Genomic DNA, 26415 nt, shown 5'->3' with positions numbered 1-26415 from the left:
CACCTACTAACAGATAATTACTTGAGGTAGCAAGTGATGGAGAGTACTTGGGATACAGGATCTGGCTATAGGATCAGAAGAATATATATCCACAACTAAGGTGGTCATGTTGCCTCTGATTAGGGAGAGTCAGAACTATGTGGTCTTGACCTGGGATGTTGTAAAGAATGAAGATTATTCTGTGAAGGGATATATGTGAAACTACAAGGTAGGTGATTATAACAAGCTTAGGAGAAAGGTTAAAGCTGTGCCATGGCATGTGAAGCCTGCAAGGAGAGGATTTATTTGTATGAGGTTTCCTCTCTCCTAATGAAGGATTAAGTATATTGTATATTTTATTACATAGGCAAAGTGGATATTAGATCCAACATTATTTCAGGATGGAATTTGCAATGTGACAGGATTTATCATCCTGTCCCATTGCAAGACTCATCCTGAAGAATGAAAGGAGGGTAAGATAATACCATCGCATAAGGATGGCACAGTAGAATGGAGGTATCAAACTATAGGCCTGTTTGTACTTCTTCTGTAGTCAAGATTTTGAGAAATAGGTAAGAGCTTGTATACAGAATTGGGTAGATGAGGGCAATATTATTTAGCACATTTGTTCAAGTGCACTCTTGTTTTATTAATCTGGTGACCTTTTACAATAGAATAACATGAGCAGTGGATTGAGGGTAAGGCATACACTGTAATTTTTTTTTTCCAAAGGTTTTTGACAGGGTGCCATGTGAAGTTGATTTTTAAGTTGCAACATATGGATCTGGATATCAGGTTAGTAGATTGGCTCTCTGGTAGATGTGGGGAGAGCAATATCAGATGATAGGAAAGTTACAAGTGGAGTTCTACAGGGTTCAGTACTGGGATCATTGCTGTTTAATTTTTATGTCAGTGATATTGTCAAAGGACTATAGGGAGATGTTCAGTTGTTTGCAGATGTGAATCTTGGGAGAGTTATTATTAATAGTGCTGATGTTTTGGCTCTTCAAGAGGATTTGAATATAGGCTGGAATGCAACTAAATGTAAGGTTTTAAAATTTGGGACCCACAGATGAGATGCTTCATACTTTATACTAGAAGTGGAGGAAGTAAGAGAATATTGCAGCAATTCTCTGAGATGTCTTTATGTGCATATTGCACATGAATTGTGCAATATACACATTATGAGGACAGACCGAGGGCATGCAAACTGCAGAGTTTCGTGAATAGAAGACAAAGGGGTGGGAAAATGATTGAGACAGTTAAGCTGTTGAAGGGTTATCTTGTTAACACCGAAGAGATTTCTCATACGGGGGGAGGGGGGGGAGGAGGAGCAAGGAGCCATCCCTGGAGGTTGCAAAAGGGAGTGTTGAGTAAAAAGGTAAGATGTAAATTTTTTGCATGGAGAATGGTAGGAGCATGGAATGATGCATTGCCTGAGAGGGTGGTGAACTTGCAAACAATGGATGAGTTTAAGGAATGGTATATCATGTTGACCTCCCACGATGAGTCTTGTGACTCCATGGAGGTCAGGAGAATGATATGGAATGCATTGCCTGAGAGGGTGGTGAGAACTTGCAGACAATAGAAGAATTAAGGAGTGGTATGATACTGTGTTGACAGGGATGGAAACAGAGGTGGATGAATTTGAGGTTCTTAGGCTATTGTAGAACCTCAATGTAAATGCAGCTGTAGGATTAGATGGGATTTCAGCTCACATTTTATAAGATGCAAGAGAATGGCAATGCCTCTGACGTGTCAGCTCTGGTAGTTCCAAGGGAAAAGATATTCTAAGACTACAGAAACAAATTATATGAAGGGTGGTTCATGCCTTAGTAATTTAATAACTTTTTATTTTTATAATAGTGACAACTGAGCTGGATAAAGGGAATGGCTATATAATGATACTGCTGGTTTTTGCAAGACATTTGACAGAATACCACATGGAACTCTGTTACACAAATTAGAACAAACAAGGATGATTATTAGCTGGTTAAAAATAGAATTCAGAAATGGGTGGAAAAGAATATGAGAGAAAACATGGTTTTGTGAAGGGTTGATCATGCCTTAGTAATTTAATAACTTTTTTTTTATAATTTTTTTTTAATAATATAATAAAGTGACAAGTGAATTGGGTAAAGGGAATGGCTACACAATGATTTTGCAAGGCATTTTGCCAGCACACATGGAACTCTGTTACACAAATTAGAACAAAATTGGATGGATATGACACTAATTATATATGGAGGAGCAGAATTCAGGTGTCTAGTGGTGTGCCGCATGTTTCTGTGCTAGGGCCATTCAGCATCCAAGAAATTAGGTTCTCTCTTTTACTCAAAGGCATTACTTCTCTGTTAACTCTATACAAATCATAAATACAATCCAACCATTGAATACTGTTCTTCAAGTGATGCTCCTACGATCTCCTTATAATAGCATAATGACTAAAAATTGTCCAGCATCTGATTTTTTTTTAATATCAACTCCACACAAGAGGTTACAAAACCTATAACAACAGGACTGTGGGGGATTATTTATCTTTGGCCTATTTTCATTCCACCACAATAACTAACTAGAAGAATCAGTGGCGAAATGAGAGTACAATAGGCCAAAAATGCCTATACATTCACTTTCCAGTTAACTTTCTTCTCCTGGACCCCATTATACCCTTCACTAGGCTATTCTTTCAGATTATGATTCTTAATGAACAAGGGGGACCTCTTTATGTATGTACAGTAAATTTCCCAACCCACCACCCATATATGGTACTAACATACTATAGGTTGACCAGCTAACCTCTCATATATGGGCCCAACATTTAAATAATAATAAAAAAAAAAAAATCCTTGATTTAACGGACTAATAGGAGCTAAGGAGTGTCCGTTAAATCGCGAATTTTTTAAAATAAAAATATCTTAACATACTGCAATTTTATTAATATTATCACTGTAATAACAAAAAATTGTTTTACACACACTTTTAGATTAATGTTTGATGTTGAGACGCTTGGTTTAGGTAATCCTGCTTCGAAAAAACTATAGAGTTTTTTTTTGAATTCTTTTTTTTTTTATAACTCCCTAAAATTACGAAAATGTGTATAATAAAACTGCTGCAGAAAGTCACGCCACACGACAAAAGAACTAATTACAGTGCGATTGGTGTGATCATGTCCTAATCATTCGCTGAACATGTTTTATGAGTGGTGACTCATTTAATGTTAGCTAAATTACTAGTGTTTTTTCAACATATGATGGCTTATTTGCCAAAATTTGTTAAAAATAACAGGAAATTAACAAAAAATAACCTGTTAATTTAATTATAAGCAAATCTTGGTTAAAATCGAGAGTTTACTGTATATGCTTTTTCATCCACAGCCAGTGAGCTGTATTTGAAGCATAAGAAATTATCTTTTATAATATTGTTTAAAAAAAAATATTGTTAGAATAACTTAAAAGAATTCAATGATATGACTATTAAGCTGCACTTCCATCCAACATCAAGAATGCTTCAACTTTATAATCATTTAGTTTAGTCCTTTATCCAAGTGTAAGCAAACAAAGTTTGCACCTGAAAATATCTTCAGGACTGAGGTAAGGTAGTGCAACACCAGGCAACTCCGAGCAAAGGTGGACCAAGCTCTTATTACTCCTTATCTCAGTATCTCCCATAATGCAAAGCATATCTCCTTTCGGATATGTATACTGCTATGCATTAAGGGAAGGGCCACTACCCAGACCGGTTTCAACCTTTATTGAGGTGTATTTAAGTAAAGCCCTCTCTAAAAATTAGATGATCCTGAAAGATCGCCCAACTCAGCTTTGTTCCACTCAGTGACAGGCTCACCCTGTCACTAAGAACTTCTCAGCATTGGCTCTACCCAGTGGCAGGCTCACCCCACCACCAGACAGAGCCATAATCTCAGCAGTGGCTCTGCTCAGAGACAGACAAAAACCTACCCCAAGCAGAGCCTCTCATATATATATATATATATATATATATATATCCATCCATATCCAGCATGGGAGGCAGATCCAAACGTGGAGATACTAAGGCAGAAGCAATAGGAGAGGTCATAATTTACCTATAGGAATTGCCAACAGGTGTACCACCTTATTATTGAATTACTCTGGATTTAGAGAAAGATGTTGGAAGTTTATTTTTCACTTGGTTAGACTATAATAATAAATTTAGTTTAATCCTTTATCCAAGTGTAAGCAAACAAAGTTTGCACCTGAAAATATCTTCAGGACTGAAGTATAGCTTCAACTTTATAGATGTATAATAGTTATGTTTTTTTTTGTTTTACATTATAGTGGGCATCAAAAACGAGTAAGTTTGTTACTAATTTCTGAAAACAGTTTAGGATGTTGTTCTACTAGTGCTAATAAGTAGTTGCTAATCAGATGAGTAATGACTATTCAATACTATTGCTAATTACCATAAACTTAGAATATGAACAGCATTAGTGTTAAAGCATAAAGGCAATAATAAAATAGTTGTAATAAATGGATGCTGTGCATTTCATTATTGTCAGTCTCAATTCTATCAGTAACATTTTTTAAAAATTAGATTTATATATAAATAAATATATAAAAACAAACTAATGGCTTTTGTGTCAAAAGGGAGTAGGTGAAATTTTTTGTCATCAATTCATGACCTTAAATCCTACCACTTATGTTTGTAGTTGTATTTGTGTTGGGTTGCAGTATTAAAAACTCAAGTTTCTGGGAGAAAATTACCTGCCTATACCAAAGGTTGACTAGCTCAGGAATTCACTGAAAAAGTCCAAAAGTTGGTGACTAGAGTCAAATCTATAATGTCTAGCATTATGGAACAAACAGTATTTCACAAGGCTGTGTAGGCCCTTCTTGGGTTTTATGTTTCAATCATTTAATTTGTTTAAAGGTGGAATGTCAATATTGACTCGACAGAATCCCTTTGCAATTTTCCAAAGTAGAAAAAAACAATCTAAGTTCTGAAAAAATACATCACAGTTCTTCATTTATTTTTATTAAAAATACTTGCACAATGGGATTTCTCTGATATGGCCATAAAAATAGAGAATAACTGACCATGTTTTCACAGAAGAAAACAACTATCTTGAAAGCTTTTGATGGTCTTTGTTATCTTACCAGAAAGTAGAAATAAGCATCTCCGTAGCGCAATTGGAAGAACAACGGTACATTGCGCCCTTCGATTGGAATAGGCCTAACTTTGATTCTCGTCACGACAGGAGGAATCTTTATCTGGACGATTTTCATTCGACGGTGAGTTAGCCGATCTCATGTGGAGGTAGCAGGGTTTTTTCCTCCCAGAAACTTGGGTTTTTCATCCCGCATACAGACAAATCGGCCCTTCAGAACACATGCAATTTACAGACATAGAATACCAGTTGTGGTGGTGGGCGGTAGATGAAGGTGACTTGTAGTAGAGGTTCGGTGTAGTGGTTGAAACAGTGTAGGTGTCCTCCTGCGATGAGTCATCTGACTCCTTGGAGGTATCAGGAATAATAAAAAAAACAATAAGAAATAAAAGTCAGGTAAGAGTATTGCAGATTCCAAGGGGAAGGTAATTTTCCAGTTTTTATCAGAATTACTATTGCATTTTTGCCTTGAACATTATTTTACACAGGAGTAGGTGAAATTTTTCAAAAATTAGCAATCACGCATATGCCTCTCTTTAAAATTTATGTACATATATATATATATATATATATATATATATATAATTATTTATAGGGATAAAATGTGAAGGGTATTGTATTTTGAGAAAGTTGGTGGGAAGGCATATTGCTGATGACAGAAGCTTCTGAACTAATACTCTTGCTAGTTTCAACGGAGCAGTACAGAAGAAAGAGATACAGGATGAAGTATATTTGAAGCTATATGGTGAAGATGAGGTTAACAGAAAAAATACCAATAAACTCTCCAACAAGAAAGGTTATCATTTAATGGTTCCAAAATGCTTGTGAAAATGCATTTTGCTTATTCTCAAATACTCTCAGGTGGTCGGCTTGCTTTCATCATGGAAATTTTAAATCAGTTTTTCTGTTTCCTCACACATATGCAGACATAGGACAAAGCAGGTGGTGTGTCCTATGTCTGTATATGCGTGTGGTTAACCTTGAGGACAACGCTAACCACCTTGTCCTCAAGTGATAGTTGCAAAGTCCAAGAATACTTGGAAAAGTTGTGGGTACTTAAATGCCTGTTAGGACCACTGATAGGATAGGAATCTTGTTCATACAACAATGTAGTGTTATACATTGTGATCCTTATTTGTGCTGGACATTATTTGAAGCACAAAATAAAATTTTAAAACACAAAATCGTCCATAGCGCCATTACTTTTAAAACTTGACTTATCTAGGTGCTGTCAGCCTGGGGGGACTTTTGGCCTCAAGCACCACGTCACGCCACTGGGCACAGTCCTCTGCGACTATTCACCATGTTTCATTCTCCAGATCCTCCTCTTCTTGATCTGCCCATCTCCTTCTCGGTCTCCCTAATCGAGGTCAGGCCTCCCACACTTGTCTCACAGTCCTTTCGGGGTCCATATGGTGCAGGTGCCCCAGCCACTGAAGACGCCGGGATCGCAGCTCCATCAAGACGTCTACCGAGTTGCACAAAGCGTGTATGGCAGCGTTAGACCGCCTCCTCCAAACTCTATCTGCCATAACTCCTCTGTAGATACGTCGTAGCATCTTATTCTTGAATACTCTCAGGTGGTCGGCTTGCCTCACCGTGAAAGTCCACGCTTCAGCACCATAGAGGAGAACAGGTCTTGTATAGTCCCACCGTTGTAGTTCAAGACAGTAAAAGTAAGGCGAAAAGGGGACGCACTTGGTAGTAGGCCACATTTGCGGCATTCCCATGACTCTGGACATCAGCTTCAACTTTGTTGTCTCAGTCACAATAGACCCCAGGTACCCGAATTCCGTCACCCTCTCAAACTGAGCAGCTCCCTCGAGATCTTGAGAAGCATGGCGACTCATGATTTATCTTCAGGCCAACGTCTTCAGCAGCTTCCTCAATAGCAGTAACCAGTGCCACTGCATCATCCCATTGGTGCACCATGACATTCAGCTCGTCTGCATAGCCAAGAATCCTGACCAGCACCCCATGTCGACTCCATCCGCCACTTGCTATATGTTTCTAATTACTTTTTCCCGCACTAGATTGAAGAGAATCGGAGAAAGCCCATCACCTTGCTTCACACCAGTCGTACTTGAAATGGGTCCGACAATTCACCTTCTGCTTTCACTCTTGCTCTTGAACCAGCTACACACACCTGCAGCATTTTTCGGAGTTTTCGAGGAATTCCCAGCTCTTTGAACACTTAACACATTTTTGGGCGTATAATTGAGTCATAGGCGTTAGAAAAGTCTATAAAAATATTATGGACTTCCCAGCACTTTTCAAAAACTTGGAGCAGCGTGAAGAGTTGGTTTATTGTAGAATGCTTCATCCTAAAACCCGTCTGGTAATCACCAAGGCACTCTTCTGCATATGATGTGAGGTGCATTAGCATGATGTTAGACAGCACCTTGTAGCCAGTCGTCAGCAGTGAGATGCCCCTATAGTTGCCGCATTGAGACATCTCCTTTCTTATATATAGGGTGATCAGCGCCTCCTTCCACTCGTCCGGCAGATGTTCTTCCTGCCATAGCAGCTGCTCCAGCAGGGCATCCCTGCCATTCTTCAGAAGCTCTGCCAGAGCTTCTGAAGAATGGCAGGGATGCCCTATTATTATTATTATTATTATTATTATTATGGAGCCTTATTATTTTTCAGCATGCGGACAGCACGAGTAATCTCACTAAACGCCGGCTCTTCAATACATGGTTCAGCAATTTGGTAAGGAGTGTGGTTCTCTGGTATTGATGTTCAGCAAGTTCTCAAAATATCTACACCACTGAGCATCTTTTGAATTTGTTAGAAGATTTCCACTCATCTCTTATGGTTGCCGTTTGTGTCTGGGCACCTCGCATGGCTTTAATCATCCGGTGCATTTCCCACCCTATTACTCTATGCTGGCCACTTTCTTATTAAGATATTTCCGCTTTTCCTTACGTAGACATATATTCGCCACTCTTCTCACCCTCTCATATGCATGCAGCCTTCTTCCTGCTGTCTGCTAAGTAGCTCAATAGTGCTTCCCTTTGTTTTGCTACAGCTTCTTCACACTCTCTATTAAACCATGCCTTTCTTCTTTTCTTTCTCTTTCCCACAGTCCTTGAGGCAGCAGATGCGACCATATTTTTGATGGTGTCCCACATCCTATCCGGATCACCCTCCTCCTGTAACTCCTCAAAGCGGTTTTGCAGCTTTAACTGGAAAGCCCGCCTGCCTTCCGCTGTTTTCAACTTGTACAGGTCGTGTGTCTGGCATCTGGACGCGAAGGCTTCTGGACTGCAATTCCATGCCTGAAATCGTAGGCTACCAGGTAGTGGTTGCTATCTCCGTCTGCTTCTCTAAAACTCCTCACATCCAAGATGGAGCTGTGGTGACGCCAATACACTAGTTCATGGTCTATTTGGTTAGCTGTTCTACCATCCGGCAATCTCCAGGTCTCTGCTTGTGAATGTCTTTGTGTGCAAACATAGTACTCTTTACAAAGCATCCCGTGGCTGAGGCGAAACTCGCAAGTCAGGTCCCATTATTGTTGCACTCCTCCTGTAGACTCTCACTTCTCACGAGAGGATGTCACGCGCACTCTCCCCCCCCCCCCAGCTTCGCATTGAAATCTCCCACCACTAGCTTGACGTCATAAGACGGTCGATTAACACAAGTGTGCTCAAGCACTTCGTAGAAACAATCTTTGGCTTCCTCCCAGCTCTCTTCCGTAACAGTTCACAATAGACACATTTTGAAAATGTCCCTTAACTCTAATAGTGCACAGCCGATTGTTCACAGGTTTAAAATCTAAAATATTACACAGAAATTTATCACTAACTAAAAACTCAGTTCCAAGGACTCTTTGTCCTCTGTCATCACCACTGTAGAATAGCGTGTACCTCTGATTATGGGTCGAGCCATGGCCCAGGCAATGCACCTCTTGTACAGCACAAAGTCTAATTTTATACTGTCATAAGGCATTCATCACATTAAAAAGAGCACCTTCTTTCATCAAACTGTGTATATTCCGGGTCCCAAAACGATTAGTAATCTGTCACAAAAGCATCCGAGTTCCGAGGCTTCTGTGGTACTTGTTTCGTAACCAGAGGCTTTTTATAGGAGGGGTGGTTGACCCCTCACTAACCCTCCCCATTTCTCCGGGCTTGGGACCGGCAAGGCTTCGACGTGTCCTTTCCCGACTCCTCCACCTCGGCTGGGTTCTTTTAAAACTAATAATATTAAATATATTTAATATTAGTGCAAGTAAATTCACACATGTACCTATTGTCTCTTTTACTTTCTAACACTCAACAGCTAGTTGTTCAACCTCTATGAAGCCAGATATGAATGCACTCTGCAAGTGCAAAATTGTGCAAACATAGATGAATAAATTTCCAAAAATCTAGTAGACTTATGAGTTCACTGGCCCAAAATCCAACTGCCTAATCTTTTTGTGCCTGTGGGAAGATGGGTAAGGCATAGGCATGGGGAAAGGTTGTATATAGTTACAATGGAACTACAGTAATCTATCATTTAACCAACCTTCAAAGCAATGATCCTCCAATTAACCGACTCATATATATATGTCAATTGATTTATGGCGAGTACCATGTGATTATACTTCACTTATCCAACTCTTCAATTATCAGAACAGCAAATTCTGATATCTCACATTGTTGGATAAATGAAAGAATACTGTACTTCAAAGGAGATAACAAAATATCACAGAGTAGCTTGTTAAAAATCAGATTAAAAAATTGTCACACATTGAACACATGTCACAATGAACTGATGAGGTTTTCTTTTTCAAACACTTCAAAAGTTTTACAAATAAAATAATACACAAAAATGAATGAATAAAAGAATTTTTTAATTCTAATTTGTTCCAACAAACATTTACTTTATATATATTTTGATTAAGCAGATCCCTCTAGCAAGAGATTTCTTTTGAGTGGAAGCTATTATTATAGTAACCATATAGGATACAAAATGCAAATCTGAATATTTTAACATTTTTGTAATAACAGTTTTTTTTTCTATACAGTAAAACCTAATTATCTACAAGAAACATAAAAAAAACTGGAAAATTTTCTCAAAATAGTCAATCTAAAAAATTACTGTAAAACTTTCTTACAAAAGGATAAAATGTCAATAAAAACGGATTACTAAAACTTCATATACATTATTTTTTATAAGAAATTTCCAATATTGATTTCACAGGGAATTTCAAAAATTTAAAATTCTTTCCATATATATTTATTTGCTTGATTCCAACATGTAAAAAATAAATACTCTAATCACAAAACATAATATGCAATAGTCCAATTTATTTTAAAAAGGGAACCAGTTCCCTATCCCTGAAATCTCCAGAAAAAATCACAAGTAGCTTCAGGCAGGTATTCAAATGTGGACATTCATATCAGATAATCTGATGATATATTAGTTATTTCTTTTTTAACAGTAAAATAACGGGTTGTAGCATACACATCAGATGGTCAGCAAAAAAGATGAGGTGAAGTGATAATGTGCATATACACATAGCCCTACTGTGCAGCACTGGTGTAGCCTTTCATTTCAACAGCTTTTAATGAAAAAAGCTGTTATATTTGTTATAGCTACATATCTAATGGAATTTGTTTATTACACAATCAGACCATTTTCACAATAGTCAAACTTCATATAAAGATCTTTCTGCCTTACTGATGAATGTGTTGGGACCAGTGAATGGAGAAAACCAATGGAGGGAAAAGCGCCCAAATACAGCTCTGATGCTTCGCCATGGCGACCTTTTTTGCCATTTCACAGTTTCCTTCTTCAATTGTTCAATACCCTGAAATATATAATTGCAGTTATATTGAATAAAGTATTATTTAATTACACACAAAAACACACACACACACACACACACACACAAAAAGGTATACATAAACTGCATCAGCTCTTAACAGAACTGATTTACACACACAATGTTGGTTGAGCAGATAGTGCAGTTACTCTCCAACTAACATGCTATGTTTGAATCACACTGCAGGCAGATGTGTGTGTGAATATCTTTAAGTGGCAGATGAATTTATTACTGTGAGACTGCCATCCTTCTTACTAGAAGCATAAGTGGCTTGAAAAAAAAAGTTTGTTTTGTTTTCTTGAGTATGAGAACCAGATTATCTAACTATAGTCAACCTAAAGTACTACATATACAAATAGGTTCACAACATTTTATGCAGTAGGATTCTATAAAAAAATCAACTGAAATATGTATAAAATTGAAAGTGATTATTATATTGCTTAAGGGAGGAAAAAAGAAATAAAAAAAAAAACAATGTTTAACTACTGAAATGTCAATTGAGCATGTAACATTTTTAAAAATAGAGCTTCATAAGTTTATATAGCACTGTGTACTTCAGACCTATAAAGAAATGAGATTCCCAAATATTATGAGTTAACACATTCACTGCCAACTATGAGTATATTCGTAGTTGGTAAACCAGCCACACAAGCCAGCTACGAGTATACTCGTATGATGCTTACCGCCGGCAACGAGATTACTGTACTGACCTTAAAGAAGTGAAAATGCTTGGCTTGTGGAGCTAGCATCAAAACTGTGTATTCTCATAGATGGTATATGCTCTGCACAAGCCAACTACGAGTATACTTGTATGATGCTTACCGCCGGCAACGAGATTATTGTACTGACGTTGAAGAAGTGAAATTGCTCGGCGTATGGGAACAGACTATGCCGAAGTAGCGTGGCAGCAAACGTGCTAACAGAAAAATTCAAAATGGAACATGAGACACTAAATTTTATGAATGGAACATCTGAAACCTTTAACAGTTTTTAGATGGCACATAATACAAAGGCCTCAGTCTTGGTTGCTTTCAGCAGTAATTTTGACATATGGCTTTACCAAAAGATAATGCTGACAACAGCTCATACTTGTTTCATTAATATTTTCACATGAATGAAACTGCATTAACTGGAATGGAAATTGACAGCTTCCACCAATTATTGCAATTTCAGAAATGTTATTTCTACCCAACTTTCTGTTCCATATATCGTAGCTGGCCTTATAACAGAAATAATAAGAGTGGGTTTGTTTGTTAGAATTACAGAGAAAGCAACTAAGGCTACAGGATGAGTGTTATACAAGACAAACTATATTTTTGTTTCAATCCTTTACTGAAGCACAAGAAAAGTTTACATATAAAATATCTTCATGACCAAGCTACTTGTATACGGAGGTGGATGACTTCACAGCAACCTGCCCTACGATTCCATAATGCAAAACTTGTTCTTTTGGATGTATGTATATATATTGCTATGCATTAGGAATAGGATCCTTATCCAGAGTGATAACTTTTGAGGTCTCAGTGGGAGTTAAACTCAGATAGTGAATACCTTTAAGTGGTGGATGACTATTATTATTATTAAGTATACAGAATTTTCAATGCCCAAGTGTCAAGGGCATCTTCGGCATGACTTCCAATTTAGACTAGTTTTACTAAGTCTTATGTCAACAAAATCATTAATAACTATAGTTTCCCCTTGTCCTTTTCTCTCCCGTTTGGAGAGAAAAGCTATTCATCGATATACTTAGATTTCTTAGCCTACATATGTCCTTTTGCCCTATTAACAAATTTTCTGGTTCTACAAAAGATCAACTTCTGCCTTGGCCCATCCTGGAGTATCAAATTCTTTCCAAGTGTGAATTATCATATTTTGGCCAGCCCAGTAGATGTGTGGATATATATATATTTATTTACAGAGTAATTGACTCGGTTTAATGACATGTTTATAATTATTAACTGACTTAAACACCAAGAAAAAATACAAGAGATTTAATAAGGTTTCACTACTAGTTTCATCGGAAATGCTGACTTCGTCAGGTGAATACAGTACCATGGAGAAAACAACATCTTAAAAATATATTGTACTTTACACGAACACATAGTTTAGAACAAGAAATAGTCGTGTTTGAAATTGAATCCGAGCATTAGTTCTTACGCTTTCCCTTAAATTTAATTCCCTCAAACGTACACAAGACCGTTTATTCTCTAATATTGCTTCACACACTCTTAATAATGTTGTCGTTAATAAATCTTCACATATTCTTACAATGGCAGAAATAAATGTACTCTCCAAGTGGCTTAATTTCATCCCTTCACCTAGATCTATTCCTAAAGAACTTTTTTTTATGAAAATAGAAAAAGCTGCCTCCAATCTACCAACACAGGATGCAGATCTACTTAGGATAAGAAGCTATATTTGCAATCAACAACAGTAGACCTCCCACTGACGACGTTTCTCGTTTGGAGAGTAAAGCTATTCATCAACTGCAGAATAATAAAGATATCGTCATTTTTCCAGCTGACAAAGGGAACGCCACTGTCATCCTGAATAGAACCAATTATCGCCTCAAGATCTGTGAATTATTAGACTGTAATACTTACTCAGAACTTCAAAGAGACCCCACAAGAGAACTACATAACCGGACAAATAATCTTCTCAAATCCACCTCAGAATTACTTAGGAATATCCACCTATCACTCTGCTCTCTTCATCCACTTATTCCCCGTTTATATGGCCTTCTGAAGATCCACAAAGAAAACACTCCTCCCAGACCAATAGTTCAAGGCATTGACTCCCCTACATACAATCTCTCGAAATATCTCGCTTACTCCTTGAAACGTGTCACAGGAAAATCCTTTTCATGTATCAAGAACTTGGCTGATTTTGCCTCGAAGATCAAGAACATCCAACTTAATGAAGCAGACAGAATGGCAAGCTTCAACATAGTCTCACTATTCACCAACATTCCAACCCAGGAAGTCCTTAGTCTTTTAAAAAACAAGTTATCTAAAAAACTTTTCGCCATGCTTGTGCATTGTGTGAATTCAGGCTACTTCTTATTTGAAGACAAGATCTACAAATAGAATAGCAGTTTGGCAATGGGTAGCTTGTTGTCTCTGGTGCTAGCCAACATTTTTCTGGAATATTTTGAAGAAAAAGCCATTTCCTCAGCGACACTGAAACCCAAAATCTGGCTGCATTACATGGACGACATTTTCCTAATTTGGGAGCATGGCCCAGAAAACTCACAAACCTTTCTGGATCATTTAAACAATTTCCAAAATATAAACTCCACATCCGAACCAGAAGTTAATGGTGTTTTAGCTTTTCTAGATATAAAACTTACTAGAACAACTCAAACCCAACAGCCTACATCTCCTTACCATATATAGGTTCTCTTTCTCCTAAACTGGCAAAAATCCTAGAAATTTAATGTTAAAACATATTTCTCCACCTTTCCAAAACTCCGATCTTGCCTCAGTCAACCTAAAGTAAAATAACCTTCTTCGGTTCCCAGGAGTATACAAAATCATTTGCAGTTGCAGCAAACCATATTATGGCCAGACAGAACAGTCCATCTCTCTCCACCTAGAAGAACACCAACGTGACATTTCTTATAACAGAGTCTGTACTAGTGCCCTATCCAGCTACGTTTTATTCTCGGCCAATACCAATGTTGAAGGACGACAACATCAAATAGACTGGAATTTAACTTCAAACATCCATAAATGCTCTTGAAATCCAAAGAAATAGCTCACGACCTCACCCATCTAAACAGCAATCGCAATTACAGCCTATCCAATTCACATAGTGCTGTAATCCAGTTTTGGCATACTCATGATATCCTTCACACGCACAGTGCTTCACGCCAGAACTAACACTCAGACTCAATTTCACACACAACTACTACTTGTTCTAAACTATGTGTTTGTGTAAATTACAATATATATTTTTAAGATGTTTTCTCCATGGTACTGTATTCACCTGACAAAGTTGGCATTTCCAATGAAACTAGTAGTGAAACATTAAATCTCTTATATTTTTTCTTGGTGTTTAAGACAGTTAATAATTAAACACACACACACACACACATAATAATTAAAAATCTTAAAATACACTATCCAAACCTGAATAGAAATGGACTGAAGTTATCCCTATTATGGGAAATAATACTTCACACTTTCCACAGGCAGTAGTTTTTTTTAAAATAAGAATTAATCATCTCTTGTTTAAAGTTTATATTTAGGACAGTAATGTATTTTAAGACTATGCCATTCTGCATGATCCATGCAGTTCACACATTTTCATTGTTGAGTCTTCTGGTTGTTCTACTTCAATATGAAAGTCATACTAAAGATGCCCTTAACACTTGTGTGAAAATACTGTGCTTAATAATAAAAATATTATGTAAGCATATGGATGAGACCCTGGATTGGCTTTCTGGACTGGGCTGCTTTGTATTCCTTTTGCCATAAGAATGAATGAATGAATAAATAAATAGGTATACTTGTTGTGAGTTTTATTCTCTAATTATGGCTTAAGTTCTCATTTGTTACTGAGAGCAAAATCCATTTATGAGTGACATTTTTCATGTACAAGTGGCAAAAAATGGTGATCACTATATCATTAAAATACTCCAAAGCACAGATGGTTGTAGAGCGAGTATAGTTTACATTGTAACCAAGTTAAAAAAAAAAATAAATTCTACATTTGTGATTCAGAGTATTTTAATAATATGGCAATACAATAATATATTTTTGTCTGCCTATTTGTTATATCCAATTTTGTTTATATTTACTAATGGGTTTTATATTTAAAAACCAAGAATTCTTTTATATCTTTTTCATGTGGTCCCATATCATCTTTTTTCATGGATTAATTTTTCTTTTTTACATTATGTTTCATTTCCATATAATAAAACTGGTTTAGGAGAGTTTGATTTTAGTATGTGTTCTACTAGAAATATGGCTTAAATATATTACAGATTATGGCATTAACAAAATTTTATATTTTAATTTAATGTCTATATTCTTAGACATGCATTCACAAGAATTTAGCATCAATTTTTATTACTGCAAATACTTAGGGAAGAAATTAACAAGCCATCATCAGTGCTTCAGCATAATCACAAGGTGAAGCTAGAATATCATCAATTTCCTAATATGTACCCTCAAAAGGTGTTCAAGGTATTATATGACAGCACTACATGAATAAATTTACATTATTAATAACTTCCTTTCAATAATTTTCCTCCAAATTGGTTATTACTTATGTAAATAACTATTTGGGAACACTGATCAAGTGTAAACGGATAAGTATTTTAATACTGACTAGTTTCACCAAACATAAGCTGTTGGCATCATCAGGGTACAAGCACTGAGGTTAAAACATATCACAAAATAGATCTTAACTGTAAATTCTAAAAATTATAGTTACAAATTAAAATAGCATTGAACGTGAATAATACACGTATCACGTGTACATGATTTACTAGTTGTTGCTAAGGAACGTTCTATAGTTTGCATTCAAGTTCATTTCTTGTGTTCAGAGATCTAATTAGGGTTTTCCATATCTCTGGAAGTATTAAACCTTGGTTCCTGTTAAGGTTATCTGTAGTGCGTGCGACCGTGGCAGCTTCTTTAAGCAATCGAGAGCGGTAGTTCTCTTCTATGTAAGGGGTACAACTTTTGTCCCACTCAATGATGTGGTTTGTTATGGAGACGTGATGACAGGCCTGATATGTCTTGTCTGTTGTTTTTAACATAACCAATGTGTTCCTTCTATCTAATCTTGAGGCTTCTCGAAGTCTGGCCGATGTAACTTGAACCACACGAGCATGGGATATCATAGACTCCAGCATACTTATAGAAAGGATGGGTATCTTTTGGAGATCATAGTAGTTTACGAATTGTTTCTATAGGTTTGAATGTCACTCTTATTTTGTGTGGTTTGAGGAGATTAGCGAGCTTGTTAGAGATACTGCTCACATACGGAATGCTTTTTTTTTTTTACATTAGTTCTGTGATCAAGAAAATACACACTCGTTATGAATAGAATCAATGGTGATATAAAAATAAAGGTATGCCATTTTGAACTCTTAAAATGCAAAAAAGCAAGGTTACTAAATCATCCCACATTTTTAAAAAGATATCGAGATAACTGTATAATTCCTAAGTTCCTGTATTTTAAACATCAATTCAATTCGAGACGGGCTACAAATATTTATTTCAAGATATCTTTCTCGTTCCTTCAAGAAAGGATACAACACACAAGATTTTTGTTAAGTCAAATAGACTCACAATGTTACGATTTCTTCATGGATATCTCGAGCTCTCTAGACCAAGAAATTTGGCAACTCTTAGAATGATCAACACCACTAGCTACGCTAAAGTTTTCAATAAAAGCAAACATTCAAATCAAGAAATTTAACCATCTTTATACTAACCATATTAAGTCCAAACCTTCTCTACCAGATAACAATGTTATTCTTAATTTCTCGGATCACGTTTTAAATAAACCTGAAATCGCTATCCTCAAAAAAGGTTTCAACTATGCTATAACACCTGAACAGATACCAAAAGTAGATTTCATCTGCAGTTTGGACAAAGCAATTTTGTTATTACCACCACACATAGCAAATGACCTCAGATTAAAAAGTTGCACAATACTCTCCTCTTCTAGAACCCCATACCAAAACTTCACCTCTCTAGATAGAAGAACCATTCATAATTTGAAGAGAAAGAAAGATATTATAATACTTATGGCAGATAAGGGTAACAGTACTGTGATATTAAACACCAAGGACTACGAGGATAAAGTCAACAATCTACTGTCGGACATGTCTGTTTACCATATCTTAACGAAAGATCCTACATTAAAAAATCACAATGACACAACCAAATTACTACGCAATATGATCAACTGGCCAACAGATCTAATTAAAAAATTAAAATCCATGCACCCTCTAACTCCAAGACTTTATGGGGTTCCAAAAGTTCACAAAGATGGTATTCCTTTATGCCCCATTGTAGATGGCATTAACTCACCTACCTACTTATTGTCTAAGCATCTCTCTAAACTCTTACAACAACATATCCATAACTCAGAGTTATGTCCGAAATTCACAATATTTTGTGGATAAATTAAAAAACATTACTATATCTGAAAATGATCTACTTGCAAGCTTAGATGTCACTTCTCTTTTTACAAACGTTCCTGTGGTGGAAGTTATCTTAGGCACTTTATTCCCACAAGATATAACCTCACTGTACAATCATTGCCTAAATTCAAACTATTTTTCTTGGAAGAAAACTATTTACAAACAATTAACTGGCCTGGCAATGGGTAGCCCCCTTTCACCTTCTTGTGCTGACCTATTTATGGAGGATCTCGAAAATAAAATTCTATCTCAAATAAATCCTAAACCAATAATTTGGTGGAGATATGTAGATGATATCTTCATTGTATGGAACCACAAAAAGATGACCTAATTGATTTTCTCAACAACATCAACTCCTTTCACCATTCTATTAAATTTACTCTAGAACTTAAAAAAGACAAACAACTACCATTCTTAGACATCTTAATTAAGAAGAAAGTTAATGGCCTTTTGAACCTATCAGTCTACAGGAAACCTACGAATACAGGACGTTATCTACATTTCAGCTCCACACACCACATTTCTCACAAACTCAGCATAGTACACATACTAAAGAAAAGAGATATCAGCATCACAACAGATGAAAAGGACCTCCAAGATGAATTAACATTGATATCTAATAACCTCGCCTTGAATGGCTACCCACTAAGACTCGTCAACAAAATCCTTTTCTCGGAGCCACCACAAAGAGAATGAGAAGACACTCAATATATTACAACAATCGGATTTCCGTATGTTAGCAGTATCTCTAACAAGCTCACTAATCTCCTCAAACCACACAAAATAAGAGTGACATTCAAACCTATAGAAACAATTCGTAAAAATTCGAGATTAGACAGAAGGAACACATTGGTTATGTTAAAAACAACAGACAAGACATATCAGGCCTGTCATCACATGTCTCCATAACAAACCACATCACTGAGTCGGACAAAAGTTGTACCCCTTACATAGAAGAGGACTACCGCTCTCAACTGCTTAAAGAAGCTGCTACGGTTGCACGCACTACAGATAACCTTAACAGGAACCGAGGTTTAATACTTCCAGAGATATGGAAAACCCTAATTAGATCTCTGAACACACAAGAAATGAACTTGAATGCAAACTATAGAACGTTCCTTAGCAACAACTAGTAAATCATGTACACGTGATACGTGTATTATTCACGTTCAATGCTATTTTAGTTTGTAACTATAATTTTTAGAATTTACAGTTAAGATCTATTTTGTGATATGTTTTAACCTCAGTGCTTGTACCCTGACGATGCCAACAGCTTATGTTTGGTGAAACTAGTCAGTATTAAAATACTTATCCGTTTACACTTGATCAATGTTCCTAAATAGTTATTTACATTAGTTCTGTGATCACGAAAATACACGCTCATTTGGTTATTACTTGTTAGCACTAATAGTGTCATATCTAACATTTTGTTCTAAGGCACTTCTGACAATCAATCCACCTAGATCTTGGTGGATCTTCCTCTGGGTCTTTTTTCTGCTACCTTGGCATTTAACAGCTATTTTGCTAACCTTTCCTAACCATCCTGTTAAACGATCATATCATCGGAGATTAGCCCTGCTCACATATTCCTGAATGTTATCCTGCTATGATGCTATCTATTCACTCTCCTAATTTTTCTCAGAACTCTCATATCTGTGGTCTCTAATCTTTGATCAAGTGCTTTATTTCTAACCAAACTCTGAGATCCATAATTAAAATTGAACACTGTCTTATGTAGTGCTAATTTAGTGTTTTGGCTAATTTCTCTCTTATTTCAAATAAATTTATTCAACTGGCTCTCCATGATACCAACTTTGATTATTCTGTTATCCATTTCCAAATTTAAATTTGCCATCTTTATTAAAAAACTGTACCTAAATAGCTGAAATATTTTACTTGTTCTATAGGCTCTCCATTGAGAATGTAGCAGAAGTTCCTGCCTATATTCATAATTTTAGTCTTTTTATTACTGGTTTTCATGCCAAATTTGTTACTCATTTTATTCAATTTAGTTAGAGAATCCTGTAGATTTGCAGTAGATGTGTTCAGGAGTATAACATCATCTGAATAAAGCAAAGAGCTCAGTTTAATATCTCCAATCCTAATATCAGATTATTAAATCTGATATTAGGATTGGAGGGCCACTTTCTTTCATAATGTGATCCATATAGATGATAAATAGGGGTGGAGATAATGTGCATCCTTGTCTCACACCTGATTTTACAACAAACCCTCTTCCTGCATTTCCTTCAATTCTAACAGCTGGCTTACATTAATATAGACTATGTACTGCTCTGTATAATGCTCCATTTACTCCATATAATTGTAGTGTTTTTCTAGAACAAAGAATGTTAATTCTATTTACCGAGCTGAGCCATGTGATGGAATGTCACATATGGGTGGTTAAAAAATCAAATGTGATTATAGTTAAAGCCAAAACTAAAATTAAAATGACACAGCATTGTATTTAAAAAAAAAAAAAAAGATTGGGGGGGGGGAAGGGAGGGCATGCTATTTCTTTTCATTGCCATTTATGAGAATGAGACTCCCAAATCTTGGCAATGGACAAACAGTCGTTTCGTGTCAGACAAACAACACGTTGGTGGCATTTTAGGTTTGAGCAGTTATTTAAAGAGTGCTGAAGCACTGCTCAAACCTAAAATGCCACCAACATAAAGGGCAAGTATTAGACCAGAAGATATTGTGGTCAGTGTCCACTCCATGCTGAGCAAGGCCAGATTTTAGGTTTATTGTTATTGCTATAAGATAGATGTTCTTGTAGCCATGTTTTGACTGAATGTCCTGTATGTTCAAAGTATGAGCAGGGGCACTCGAAATGATCCTGGTAAACATCAGGGAAAGAGAGAGAGAGAGAGAAAGAGAGGGGGGGGGGGCTGTTTATCTTTTGCAGATGGTAACCAGGAGGAAATTTTGTTGATAGGGAAGAATGTATAAGGACTGAACCATCTTTTTAGGACCATTGCATCTGAGATTCCTGCAATGTTTGGGATAGGGACTCATCATACAGGTTCTTAGTTCTTGGGGTTAGGTTTGCATGTGTCTAGGATTTAAACTTCCTTGAGGTGAAGCATTCTGTAATATAATGCACTGGATGGTGTTCAGTTCTCGTTGGAGAGCTTGGAAAATGGAGCATATAATGTGTGCTCTATTGAACAAAGATTTCAAGACGCTTATTTTTTTTTTGAGATGGATGATGGGCTGATGTAATGTGTTCAAGATTTATGGTGAACAGATGTTAGTATTTCAGATGAAATATGAGAAAGGAGGATGTCCAGGAAGGTTAATTTTCCCAACCCTTCAGGCTGAAGGGTTAGGAAAAATTGAAAACTTCAAAATTGGCCATGAGAGATATCATGGCCAAATCTGAGGTTATTATTATTATTATTATTATTATTTTTATTATTGGGTATGAGTCCTTATTTACCAGTGTACCTCTGTCTGACACCCCAACTGCTAGAGTTCCCTCCAGACATAGTTGAAATGTTTGACTATGTCATGCACTCAGGCTATTTCATTCAAAAACCAATTCTACAAACAAATCAAAGAAATTGCTATAGAAAGCCCTTTGTCACCTGTACTTGCCAATTTCTACTTACAGCATCTTGAAGACTGTTCTCTTTCATACAACCTCAACCTTCCTTTTGGGTATGCTATGTGGATGATATGGTTGCCACCTGGCCAGACTCAGACGCATCTTTAGTGACTTTCTTCACCTCAAGGAAGTTTAAATGCATCCTAGACACACACAAACCTAATTTCCAACAACCGCAGGTTTTTCATCCCATGCACAGGTGAATCGGCTATGAGAACATGCAATTTTGTTTGTAAATTGTTGTTTTAACAGAAGCATGTACATTAAACATATAAAACTAAATAAATATATCCTATATATTTCACTCAATATGTCGAGCTTCTTTCAGGGAGAAGACAGAAAAACTGGTAACATATAAAAACTGTTCAAATAGAGTTCAGAGATGTGGGAATAGAATTTTGAAATGGGAATAGAAAACTGAAAGTTCTTGGCAAGTAGGTCAGCTTATGTTCTTGGAGAATACAAAGAAAAATGTAAGAAACCAAACCACTGTGTAAAACTAGCTAAACAAAAGCCATAGAAGATTTTGGTAAGAACAAAGAAAATAAATATCAGGAAAGTGGCAAAATATTCTGGAAGCTATAGAAAAAGCTATCAGAGATATTGAAGGTGACATGAAAACTGAAGATATTCAGTATGTCTGGAGTAATTACTTTGAAAGATTGCTAAATGAAACAAGCAGTGTCAGCACAGTGGTAGAAAACTCCCAACAAGAATGCATCAGGAATACATATCCATTTTGAAGGATATGTATTTTTGATGGCTTCTTCTACTTGAAGAAGCCATCAAAACCTGAAATGTGGAAAGGCAGCTGGAGTAGATAAATTTGACCAGAAATGCTCAAATATGGAAGTATAAAAGTTTTTACAGTGGCTGCACTGTATAATTCAGAAGGCCTGGTCAGAGGGTCAAATTCCAGATGACTTGCATATGGCTCATAGTACTCATCTATAAAAAGGGAAATAAAACTGGATGTAAAAATTAGAGGTATTTCCCCTACTGAGTGTTCTTGGTAAGATTTATGCAAGTATAGTTGACAAACAGCTAAGAAAAATGGTGGAAGAAAAGTGTGGTGAAGAACAAGCTGGTTTCAGGCCAAATAGAAGTTGTCAGGATCAGATTTTCATTTTAAGACAAATAGCTGAGAAATTTTGGGAATATAACAAGGATTTTTATTTAAATTTTGTTGATCTGGAAAAGTCATATGACAAGGTGCCAAGAAGAAAGCTCTTCAGAACGCTGCAGTTATATGGTGTAAATGGGATATTATATCAAGCAATATATAGTCTCTATTTAAGCTGTACGTCAGCAGTTAGATTTGAAGGAGGTACAGGAATATGGTTTGAGGTAAAATCAAGTGTGTGTGTGTGACAAGGGTGCACATTATCTACATGGATCACATTATAAAGGAAAGTGGTATATTAAATCTGATATCCAAATTGGCAATGTTAATCTCAGTTTGTTACTTTATGCAGATGATATGCTTCTAAATAAATCCAGTACAAGTCTGCAAGATTCCCTGACTAAATTGAATAACTGTTGTACTAAATTTGGTATGAAAATCAGTAATAAAAAGACAGACAATGAAAATAGGCAGAAATATTGAAAACGTCAACTGTATCCTGAATAGTGAACATATAGAACAAATAAAACATTTCAGCTATTTAGGTACAATTTTTAGTGAAGATGGTAAATTAAATATGAAAATAGACAACAGATTTAGTAAAGCTGGCATGGTAGGAAGACAGCAGAATAAATTTATGTGGAATAAGAAAAAATTAGTCAAAACACTAAACTAGCTGTATACAAAACAGTGTTCATAACCAGTTTTAACATGAGAACTGTGTTAGAATAAAACACTTGATCAAAGACTGAGGACAACAGATATGAGAGTTCTGAGAAAGATTAGGGGACTGAACAGATGGCATCGATGGTAGTATTGTATTAAAAAATGAGAATATTAAGAAAGAAGTTACCATTGTTAGCATTCAGGAATATGTTAGCTTTGCTAACACAAAGAGTATGGTCATTTAAACTGAATGGGAGAAGAAAGATTACCAAAACAAGTGTTCTTGGCCAGGTTGGCAGGAAAAAGATCCAGAAGAGGAGCAAGATGTAGATGGAATGGTACAGTAAAAAAATTCCTCAGAAGACAGAAATATAAGATCTGATAATGTTGGAGTCTTGATAGATAAGATTCATTTGGAAGAAAATTGCTGATTGGTTTAATGTTTTCATGTAGTACTATCATAATATCTTGTACACCCCTTGAGGGTGTATATTAAAAATTTGATGATGACCTCTGCAGAACCTTAGACTCATCATGGGAGACCACTCTACTGTATTAAATAAATAAATAACAAAAAAGGCCTTGGGAGCCCATAATTTAAAATAGAAAATACAGGACGTAAAATGTCATGAGGGAGGGGTTCAGAATTAAAAAAAAAAAAAAATAAATAAAAAAATATATATATACACAGGGTGTTCGGGATAAATTTGACATATTTATAATTAATTATATTTTTCCGTAAGTTACATGTATTAACACACACTTCTCTTCATTTAAAAGTTTGGACCCTTCTTCATTCATATACAAGATGTCAGAAAGGATGGGTAGCTGGAACACACCTGAATCATGGAAGAGAATAACTTGTATCATGATGATTCGTGCCCGCCATCAAAATAAGGATATTACGACTGCTGCCCAATGCTCCCTGAATACAGTAAAAACAATCAGGCATGAACTAGAGACTTGCAATGGTGACTACGAGGATGTAGCAAGAAGAAAGATCCCTAGCAGACGATCTGATTGCGTTCGTACAGCAGAATTCCTCGCAAATCTGCAGGAACAGGTGTTGAAGAACCCTGGCATTGGAATTCGGGCTTTGTTCGTGGAGTTGCTAACTGTAGTCAAGCCCTGGATAACAAGGGTAGCCAATGGTAGGCCGTATGTATGGCAGCAGGATTCGGCCCCTTGCCACACCTCTGGGAAAAGTCAAAAATGGTTGTCTGAAAATTTCTACGACTTCACCAGTCCAAATGTTTGGCCTCCAAACTCCCCAGACCTTAACCCCATGGATTATTTTGTATGGGGGGCAGTTGAAAAAGACACCAATCGCACTTCCAGTAATACAAAAGCCCAGTTAATGGATAAAATTAAAACAGTTTTTGCGGCCCTTCCCAGGGAGACTGTAGCATCAGCTTGTTCGAGGTTCCGAAGCAGAATTGAAGCTGTGATCGATGCTAATGGTGGTTATTTTGAGTAAATCTTGTTGATAATATTGTAATTAACTCTGCCTGTAATGTTTTTTTGTCAATTCATTAAATTTAATAGATACAAAGAAGATTTTCTTTTTCCTTACGAAACTGTCAAATTTATCCCGAACACCCTGTATATATATATATATATATATTTTCAATGAACTAAAATTCACTATTTGGACTATTTAAAAATCATTAATACAAATTGAAACAAAATGTGGTGATTTTTAATATTTTTTAAAATTATAACATTTGATTATGTTTGTGATAGCTAATTAACAAATAAGCAATTAAGAAATAAATTGGTAAATAAATAAAATTAATTTTTTAATACTAAAGTGAAATTTTCTGTAAAATACATAAGTTCCTCAAAATTTGCTCTCTTGTAGCACTTGAAATCCTAACAGTTACTGTGTCTTGTAATTTTTCCTTTATGCATAAGCTCGTGCATAAAGGAAAAACAACACTAAAAACATTGATCTCATACTTTTCAGAAGAATGTTTAATATTGTTTTTTCTCTATGCACAAGCTTGTGCAAATAATTGCACTTCATTCCTCTGAAATAGTTTTTTTTATAATTATCATTGATTTTACTAGTGTTAATTAGGAAATAGATTTTTCTCCTTGCCCCATAATAGATTCACTAAAGAAAATAAAACAGCCGTTTCAATTACAGCACTGGAACCAGGTAGTGTCAAAATAAATTCAACAATGGTTTTCATATTTTCATGTTGGAAAGTTTCGTTTTATCTATCACTAACAGAAGTCTGAAAATTGTTTTCTAAAATACAATTTTTCCTGTATAACTTTTCAGGTAGTAGAATTTGTTAAATAAATTATCTGAGTAGGATTTGAGAGTTGGGTTAGAAATAAATCACTTAATCAAAGACTGGAGACCACAGACATGAGTTCTAGGAAAAATTAGGGGTTTGAACAGATGGCATTAATAGCAGAATCATTACAAATGAAGATATTTGGAAAGAACCTGACAGTGTTAGCAAAACAAGTGTTTGATGCCCCAGAAGAAAAGTAAGATCTAGGTGGACTGATTCAGTCAGAAGTGCCTTAGTCTGAAATGTTAGCTCTTCACTTTTTTTTTTTTTTTTTTTTTTTTTTTTTTAGGAAATGACAACGCAAACTAGATTATTAATTATAAAAAATTTAATTAATAACTACCTATATTTCAGTAATGTTATATTGCTATCTTCAAGAATCACAAAACAATGATATGGGCACTCACACACCAAGCAAATGAGGCTGAAGAAAGGCAACAGAAGTCTGTCCTAGAGTCATAAACGGTGCACCCTAGTTGAGCTAAATTGGGTTGTCTTGGCCATTGGGCTGACGATCTTAGACAGTCCCATGCATCCAAATTGAGGTTTGGAAAGTTTTTCAGAGCTGAGGCAGATTCAAGGAATAGTCTTTCATACTTATACTT

General features: G+C 36.0%; 1 protein-coding gene across 3 annotated transcripts in view; it reads right to left on the bottom strand.

Annotated features, from left to right (window-relative positions):
- Positions 1–9944: 9944 nt before the first annotated feature.
- The window catches only part of LOC150096993 (palmitoyltransferase ZDHHC3), a 150982-nt gene continuing 134511 nt past the window's right edge, over positions 9945–26415 (bottom strand). For all 3 annotated transcript variants that reach the window (XM_090408219.1, XM_090408216.1, XM_090408217.1), the window contains one exon: positions 9945–10925. In XM_090408219.1, coding sequence (XP_090264345.1) covers positions 10764–10925 — 162 coding nt within the window. In that variant the 3' untranslated portion in view covers positions 9945–10763. The remainder of the gene's footprint in view (positions 10926–26415) is intronic.

The sequence above is a fragment of the Typopeltis vanoorti genome, chromosome 18 (assembly GCF_054136105.1).
Source record: "Typopeltis vanoorti isolate ZY-2024b chromosome 18, IOZ_Tvanoo_1.0, whole genome shotgun sequence".
Lineage (NCBI taxonomy): Eukaryota > Metazoa > Arthropoda > Arachnida > Uropygi > Thelyphonidae > Typopeltis > Typopeltis vanoorti.
This window is presented reverse-complemented; position numbering and strand designations above follow the sequence as displayed.